This window comes from Primulina tabacum, chromosome 5 (genome assembly GCF_025594145.1).
Source record: "Primulina tabacum isolate GXHZ01 chromosome 5, ASM2559414v2, whole genome shotgun sequence".
NCBI lineage: Eukaryota > Viridiplantae > Streptophyta > Magnoliopsida > Lamiales > Gesneriaceae > Primulina > Primulina tabacum.
The window spans coordinates 5,791,413-5,800,517 of NC_134554.1; the positions used below are offsets into that span (position 1 = coordinate 5,791,413).

The 9,105-nt window shown below is 35.8% G+C and overlaps 1 protein-coding gene and 1 pseudogene across 1 annotated transcript; one reads left to right on the top strand and one right to left on the bottom strand.

Annotated features, from left to right (window-relative positions):
• Positions 1-381: 381 nt before the first annotated feature.
• LOC142544648 (uncharacterized) lies at positions 382-1,417 on the bottom strand (annotated as a pseudogene).
• Positions 1,418-6,960: 5,543 nt separating this feature from the next.
• LOC142545886 (magnesium dechelatase SGRL, chloroplastic) lies at positions 6,961-8,743 on the top strand. The gene is made up of 5 exons (XM_075653305.1): positions 6,961-7,261; positions 7,517-7,690; positions 7,783-7,941; positions 8,031-8,177; positions 8,315-8,743. The coding sequence occupies exons 1-5, from the start codon at positions 7,115-7,117 to the stop codon at positions 8,414-8,416; spliced, it is 729 nt and encodes a 242-aa protein (XP_075509420.1). The 5' UTR covers positions 6,961-7,114; the 3' UTR covers positions 8,417-8,743.
• The last annotated feature ends 362 nt before the right edge of the window (positions 8,744-9,105 follow it).

Sequence of the window (9,105 nt, forward strand, 5' to 3'; positions counted from 1 at the left end):
TTCTTTCATAATTTTATTAAGACAGATAAATTATCTAAAATTTGAAAATATAAATAAAAATATGATTGACTTTAAAAAATATAAAGAAATAAATATATAATAATAATTTTAATTAAAATTTAGTTATTATAAGAATTTTAATTTTAATTAAATATATATATACGAACATCATTTTAGACTAGGAAGTATAAAAAATATTGGAAGCTTTGATTAATAATTTGTAATTATTTTCAAATTAGTTTTCAGGCTATATATCTTTGTTGGCTAATACAGGACGACCAACTTGCATAATAAGAGAAGTAACAACCCCATACATTCATTGTCAATATTCCAATCGGAACAAATTACAAACGTTTGCATTTGCACGCACCTACAAACTTATGACGATGTTCCCCGAGTATAGAACAACTTCCAAGAAACACACTATAACCACAGACCCATATTGACACAAAATACAAGCACCAAAAAATATGATAAGAAATTTTTAAAATAAAAAAATTGATATAAGCTCGCATCACAAAAAAATAAAACAATCTAAAGCAATAAGTGGATTGTTTATATCCTCCCTCCATCACAATATCCAACCCTTGCCTGCTTTGAATATCTTCTCCAACACCATGATTGCCGCCAATCTTTTTACTCAAAGCATCCATTTTCGGGACAGAAACATTACGCTTGATTGCGAAAGCACGGTTTGGACTTGTGGCTGGAGGCCGAAAACTTTCCTTTTTCACACCATATGATAAAGTATCAGTGGCACTCGCCTTGGGGAAAATGGGGCCTTTGTACGAGTTTTCATCGGCCAACAAACTGTTGTTGTTTTCTCCGTTGAATTTTCGGCTCGGAGAAGGTGACCTGAGCCCTCTGTTCTGTTCTTTCCTAAAGCTCTTTTGCCGAACCAGAGTTGGTGAATTTTCACGAGCTCTTTTCTTAGGAGTTGAGCCGGCAAGGTTTTCTTGAACCGAAAGCTTCGTTCTTGTAACAAATGGTGAGAATTCTATCGAAGGGTCGAGATTTTGGAGCGGAGTTCTCTTGGGATTTTCAAGACTTTGCTTCACCCCTATAATATGTGGACTCTCCTTGACACAAGACCACAAAAACTCATTCGAAAAAGGCCGATCTTTCGCACCGATCAAAACCGAAGAAGAATTACAAGATGAATGAAAATGATATTGATGAACCCATCGCAGCACATGATTTGCTATTATCCGAACGAGAAAATGTAGAAGATTCTGATGGTGTAATCACGGGCTTTGATTTTGTTGGTGCAGGTGCTGTGTTACTTGGAATCGAAGAGTTGGGATGATCTTGGGAGATGACAAGCTTGTCATGAACATGGCTGCAGCTACAATCTTCTTTGAATTTCTTCCTTCTCGTACATTTGCTCATGCAAGAACCCATTTTTTTGGATTTGGAAATCTTGTGGTTTTTGTCACTTCTTGAACAACGGACACGATCGTAATGAAGTTTGATTTGAACTACTTTAGATACCATAACGATAATAATAATAATAAAAAAAACTTTTAATGGTTCATATTTATTGTAAGTCTATAAGCTAAATTTTATAAAATTTTCAATCTCTTTCTTCAATTGTAATGGGATAGTTTTTTTATACGGAATATAGAATTTTTGGTTTTATATTATATTTTTTACGATTTTGATCTATTGTATTGTCAAATTTCAATTTTAATTCTCTTTTTTTCTTTTGTTGTTGTTTTAATTTTAGTCTTTATTTCCGACGAATAAGTCTCTTGTGAGACGGTCTCACGAATCTTTATCTTTGAGACGAGTCAACTCTATCGGTATTCATAATAAAAAGTAATAATTTTAGCATAAAAAGTAATAATTTTTCATGAATGACCCAAATAAAAGATCTATCTAACAAAATACGACCCGTGAGACCGTCTGAAACAAGTTTTTGTCATTTCTGACATGGTATTGATGTGACAGCAACATTAGTCTGATAACGCCACATCAACATTCCGATAAAAAAAAAGACGAAAATCGTTAAAAATTGAAATATACAAAACTAAGATTTGATTGAACAATGATACAACACAGAAAGCCAAAATCGTAAAGAATAATTTTTTTTATTATTATTTTCATTGTACATGTAGAAAAGGTAATTGGTTGCCTTTGAGATTAATTTTTTTGCCCTTTATATTAATCTCTCTGGTGAGGAAAAAGTTGATATATTTTCCTTCATTAGCTATATAAAATCTTAATTCTTTTTTATTATTTAAAATGAGACGTAGACGTTTCGTCTAAAATGGCTGTGATATATAGTTATGGGCTCCTGATTTAGAGCAAAGTGCTACGCCACCATTAAAAAATTAATTATTTCCTGCTACTTGGCGTCCAATTTCAAATTAATTAAACCTATTTCAATTAGACCTAACACAAGTGAATGTTGTTATCAATCAAATTAATTAATCATGTTATATTTTAAATGTTTAATATTATTTTTTATATAAACATTTTCATACAAATAAATTGTGATAAAATGCCTTGAAAAATTAAGTGCCCACACGCTTGTGATTTTTTAAAACCCAATTTTTCAAAAATTATATTTGAACGTCTCCAATCGTATTAATCACGTAGCATAAACAGTATGATTGTATTATTAAATTAATTATTTCAGACCAATCATTATTGGATATCAGTAAAAAGGAAATATTTATTAATAAAATTAATCTTTTTACTGGATTTGAATAGTGTTCTTAGATCGATTTACCTATGAATATGATAAAATAATAGTATTTCCAAATATCAGAATTGAAAATAACTACATTATTATCAAAGTAATGTATATTTTAGCAGATTAGAAAATTAAAAATACTGACATGATAAAAATTTAATATTCAAAATTTATAAATCTGCATGATCAATTAGACAAAATAATATAGACTCAGAAGAAAAGTATAGAGAAGATATTTTGAGAAATAAAATTGTTCATACAAAAAAAAAAAAAAGAACATCCAAAGAACTCACCAACATTGATATGTGGAGTTGAAATTTGCTCTATTGACTAAATCTCATCAATATCAAGGGGGCTGCAGGATGTATGTCGTTGTGGCACATGAATGGAACTTGCTCTGGCATTGGATACTGTTAGACTTCGATTCATAAAGGTGGTGTTGAGGATTTTTTGGCAAACTTTAGAGAACCCGTGATGGTAAAAAATTCAATCCTTATGTTCTTGTATTTGTGGTCGAAGCTGAGGACGACTTCCTGTCGTGCCGGATTGGTCCGTGGAGTTGCGACTCCCAAGTGGCTCAGAACGACCTTTCAACAGGTCTTATGGTTCCTGCTGTTGACAGTTGTTAGATGTTTTGGAGGCGCGAGGAAAAGAAAGTTGCTCGATTGATATGCATTATGTTATAGAGAAATGGGGATTAATGCTTCAAACCATGTTAAACGGCAGTAAACACTATAAAATTCTCACCGCTGAAGAGCTCAAAAGGGCGACAAACAATTATGAAAGTAGAATCCTAATAGAGAGCAGAGTCTTGGAATCATTATGAAGGCATTTTGCCTTATGTAAAAGAACCAGATGGTAACCATAAAAATGTGTGACACTTATTTCATGAAACCGGGTAATTGGTGTTCATGGATAAGTTAGTTGCTCTTTCATGATTAGACGAATGTGATGGGTTGTTTGGAGGTGCAATTCCCAACATAACCTTTATGATTGATGATGATCGGGTGAATCGGGTAAGAGTTTGGTGGGCGATAACACCGGATCGAGTTGATGAGCTGGAGATGGTTGCCCTGGCACCTGGACCTTCACTTTCAAGGGAGAAAGATCGTTAATGGGGCGCCGGAAGATTCTCCGACGGGACCACTCCGACGCTTAAGTTAGTGAAGGGTTTTTGAGATAATCTGATAATAAATGGTGTAGGCAATATGTAATTGAACGAATCCTTAAATGTTAAACTAAACCTGATATTTATAGAAAGAAAGTCAATGATGACCTTGTTTTCAATGTCTGATTACTAATTATGGCAAGATGCCAACTGCTCCTGACCATCCACTATGTCCCCTGATTTGACAACGATGATTACCGAGTTGAGTATCTCATACATATACACTCAAGTGCATTGCTTTTATCGAGATAACTCGAACAGAGACATATCATCCGGAATCTGTCCGAGAGCCCGTGCTCCTTAGCCCGGGGAACCAATGCCCCGGGCAATGGCATCCATCTACCTGGACTCTTATATGATCCTACTGAAAACTTTCCGTGATCCGCGTTATTCATCTATTGTTTAGGATATCCATGATGGTGATCTTGCAACCTCTTTATGATGGAATATGCGTCTGAGGATAGCAACTGAAACTGTTGAAGTGCTTGGCTCAATGCATTCTAGTGACATTATTCATGAAACTGTCAACAGCCATTGCATATTACTAGATCGTAGTTTTAGTGTCTAAGTGTTTGTTATTGCATCAATCAATACTGTAGATAATTCTTGGTTCAAATTGACGTAGCTGGATGTGTCAATTCGAGCTCCGAGCACGTCAACTTTGGTCAAGGGATACAGTTTTGGAGTCATCCTGAACGTGTGAATTTTTTTAGTTGGGATCAGGGCAATGAGACCATCGTTTGCCAAATAATTGTAAGGATGAGCACCCAACAGAAGTTGATAAGCTAGCAGAAAAATGCACAACAGAATCGATGGTGGAGAGGCCTACTATGAAATGGCAACGGAATCCATTATGAGCAAGAGGATCTCAGACCAAACTCAAGAATATAGAAAACTGCTTGTAAATGACAAATTAGAATCTTAAAGGTGTACTATGTATTGAATATGTTCATCAATCTCAGGCGCTTATTCAAATGAGCAAGTTAATTTTAAACATTCTCGGAGTTAGTAGTTTGGAATTGCAGAAGCTAGTTCCTAAAATTACAACGTTTATCAATCACTTGAATTGTCATTATACCTTCAATTTACACTAGGTACACAAACTAGAAAATGCCTTCCAACCAATTTCCAGAAATATATGTTAACCTACCTAATCTATTGGTACACTAAACTTTTCCACCTTCGGATGGGAGTATCCGATCAGTTTCCTCAGTTTTCAAAGATTTGATTGCAGAATTTGTCCCCCTCGATGGAGCTGAAGATGGAGATGGCAGCTTCTTAGGCAGCATTTGCCCCCAAATGTGTTCATTAGACAATCTCGATGCTTCTGTGACGAGAATGAGAGCCAGAAAACTCAGGAGTATGCACTTGCTCCTCCAAGATACTGACATGATGAATGCTCCAAAAATTCTTCAGAGCCTCTTTTATTTCTCTGAGGATGCTTTCTTAGGCAGGTTGTGGCAGCAGACATGACATCTTACAAGTGCTGCCAACTTGTTTGTTCAAGGAAAGGTGAAACAGTTGGGAGACAGAGGCAATATAATATATAACTCAAAGATTCTGGCAGCTCCTTGTTTGTTGCTTTTGTCATCTTACCTAACCAGTAAAATAAAAACTATGGCGTCTCCTTAGTTAATAATGCAACATGAGGAATGATCTCACCGCATTAGACCCTACAAGAGTTCGATTTTATCCTCCTTATTTAGGTAGAAATTCTTTTTATGTCTAAGGGCAGACTTATGTCTACTATCTAGCAACTCTCCCTTCACATCTTTGGTGGAGGTTGCAATTGTATTACCCATTTGTTTTTTACACAAAAAAAACGAACCTGAAAAGTTAGCTAGAACCCTCCCATTGAAGGAATATTTCAACTATTTTGATTAAAGTGCAAACCTCACCTGGTAATTTAGAAAGATAAATTGTAAACTTGATATTGTTTCTTTTTCTTTTCTTTTTTGGATAAATCAACCACATGCATATGCAACAACCAAGATTGGTACACCCAAGACAATAATCGTGCCTCATTTTTATTACTCCCATAAAAAACTAGACCTAGAAGATATAAATACATCACCTGTGATTCTTGAAATTCAATCATGCCAACATGAGGGAGGAAAGGCTTTATGATAATAGTTGTAGCCATTGGATTAGGGGACAACCCACAGTTCAAAAGGTTGAAGCTTCACACTTTTTGTCCATTCATGCTATCAGCACGATCAAAGTTTCGATAAAAGAAAAATAAAAAGTAAAGATAATTAATGCCAGTAGTGGTGGAGCAAGAGCAACTCCTCATTTACCCTATGGCCCAATAATTGATTAAACTAAAGTTTGATTTCATAATGATCCACACTATGGTTTTTATCCAAATTATTTTAGAAAAAATTAGAGAAAATTTTAATTGGTAAACTATTTTATTCTCTTCATGTCAGCAAGAAATTGGGACTTCGAAAGTTTGGAAGTAGAAATATTATTAATATAACAATATGGAAATGATAAATCTTCCTGAATATTATTCGATTGTATGAAAACACATGAAATGGAACCGAAATATTGGGAAGCTGGGACAGATTGGTTGAGATTAGAGTGTGTAATTAGTAATTTAATCATTCGATTAAAAGAGGCTTTTTCTAGGCAACGAGGAGTTGGACCTAGGTGAAGTATTGCACCTTTTCCCCTCGAAGTTTAAGAATCAGAGAAAATGATATTATTAATTCATTATTTGATTTCGTATTCATTTCACTTGTGTTATTACATAAAGTCTATTAGTATTTATTAAGTTTCTAAAATTTTCTACCCCTAGCTTGATCCATTTAGTTGAACATAAATTAATTATAAAAAATTGTGCAAACTCGGAACGTGAGTAAAAAGTCGCTAGTATATATATAATTATTATTAAATAAAGAATAGATATAATGGGCCTCGTTGGGATGGGCCCTAAAGACAAGTTTGGCCTCTAGAGGCTGGCCCAAGAATTCAACTTGGACACGTCACGTGTCCTTTTTCCACATGCGTAAATGGACTTGTGCCATTGGTTGGTGGTGGATTTTGTGGGCCCACATAACCCGGAAAACAATGTTTCCACTTGAAAATTTTCATGTGTATGCTTCGTGTCCACATACACGTATTCTTCTTCCCTTTCTCTCGATTTACGCACGTATTCACGTTGAGATGAGGATAGTGGTGCTGGAGAATTAGCAGTGGGCTTTCAAGAAGGAATGCGGCAGTTGTAAGAGGATGAGTAATGTGTTATGCATTCTATGGCCAGTTGTACTGTTGCAGCTCAGCTTTGTTACCGAGGATTTTCTCCAAGAAAACTCAAGAATTCAGTCACTGCAACAGTTCTGCCTCACGTGTTGAGTGATCCAAGACCATCTTACAATGCCCTTGTTTTCCAGGTTATTTTCCATGGTCTGGCTGTTTCTTTGTTTTGGGATTTGAAAATGTGTTTTAATATTCAAAAATTGAGCTGCTGGTAGCTTTTTGAATTCAAGAAAACTGAAGTGAATCACGTTGGATCTAAATAAACTACCACTCATAAAATTGTAACAACAGTGTGTTTAAAATGCTGTATAAATGGGATGGAGGTTTCTATTTTACATCTCTAAAAATTTTGGTTGTCTGAGCGTTTCTTGGTGTACGTTTCTTGACAGGCAGCAAGGCTTCTAGGTCCGCCGGCAAGATTTGAAGCAGCAAAGCTAGAAGTCTTACTTATGGGAGAAGTTGTCACACCACCTACAATTGTGCCAAGAACTTACACCCTTTCACACTGCGATTTTACGGCAAATTTAACGTTAACAATCTCGAACATTATCCACCGTGACAAGGTAACATCGCCTTTTATACCATAGTAATCCGGTTTGACCCATCAATGAGTATTATTTCTATGTAGAATCAATTGTTTTCGCTGTTAATGTAGCTAAAAGGGTGGTATAGTAAAGATGATGTTGTAGCTGAGTGGACAGAAGTGAATCGCAATTTGTTCTTGAATGTCCACTGTCATGTGAGTGGACCAAATTCATTATCTGAAATGGCTGCAGAGTTCAGATACCACATATTTTCCAAAGAATTGCCATTGGTAAGTTCATGGATTTCATTTCTGTTTTCCAAGATCAGTGACACAGACAAAGTAGCATTGTAAAGCGTCCAATTCGACAAAATATCCAGGTTCTTGAGGCTGTGCTCTATGGAGATGCAGATCTCTTCAGAAATCATCAAGATTTGTTGGATGCTGTGGTTAGAGTATACTTTCATTCGAGCTCGTTGAAGTACAATCGTATGGAATGTTGGGGACCCCTCCGGGATGCAGTTCTGGTAAGTGCACGTAGTCACATACCTGGCCATTGCAAACAGACTAGTGGTACATACAGTGGATTCTGCGTAGACTACTTAACAATTCTATTATACCCAATTGACACTCCCATTTGCTGTCGAATATGATGATTTGTCAGGGCAAAGGAGTGGAGAAGATAAATGGATATGTATCTGCGAGCAAGGAAAATTCTGATATTCCAAAATCAATCTTTCGAGCTATATTTGCCTTGCTGCTATAGTTCATGAATACATGATAAGTGAAGCTCCCCACCTGCCACTTCTGAAACTTCTCGACACACGGTTGGACGGACAATTGGAATTCAGAATCGAGTCTCCATTTTACGAGGAATCATTTCCAGTTGTCATTCGACTTTTTTATATGCATGGAAGTATGAAATATTGATCGACAATTCTTGTACACATAACTTCTCAATTCAATGCACAAATTGGTGCATCAGCTGCGTTGTTCTTGCTCAATTGGTTGCATTTCACTGGAGAGTTACATACAAATATGAAAACCTAGCGTAACACGTTTGTAGAAGTTGACATACTACAGAATTACTTCTCATTTTTCTTGCCGAGTTGGCATCCTGCTCATAATTTCAGTCGAACTTTGACAAGACGTCTGCTTCTATGGTAATACCAGATGAAGATGTCTGACAGCAATACCAGTCTCACATCGTGCTGGCGGAGACGTGCAAGTAGCTTATGAAGCGGTTTGTTACAATAATTTGAATCAATCATTCTCGTTAAACGAGAGCGAACACAAAATGGGAATATTGTCGAGGTTAGCCTACAAGAGAAGCACATGCCGAAAGAGGTACTCTTCTCATATCTACGTAAGGAAGTTGTCAGAAAATTCTAACACGTGCAATAATGCACTTGAATATACCAATTGTGATAGAACAATGGACTGTCACACACATGT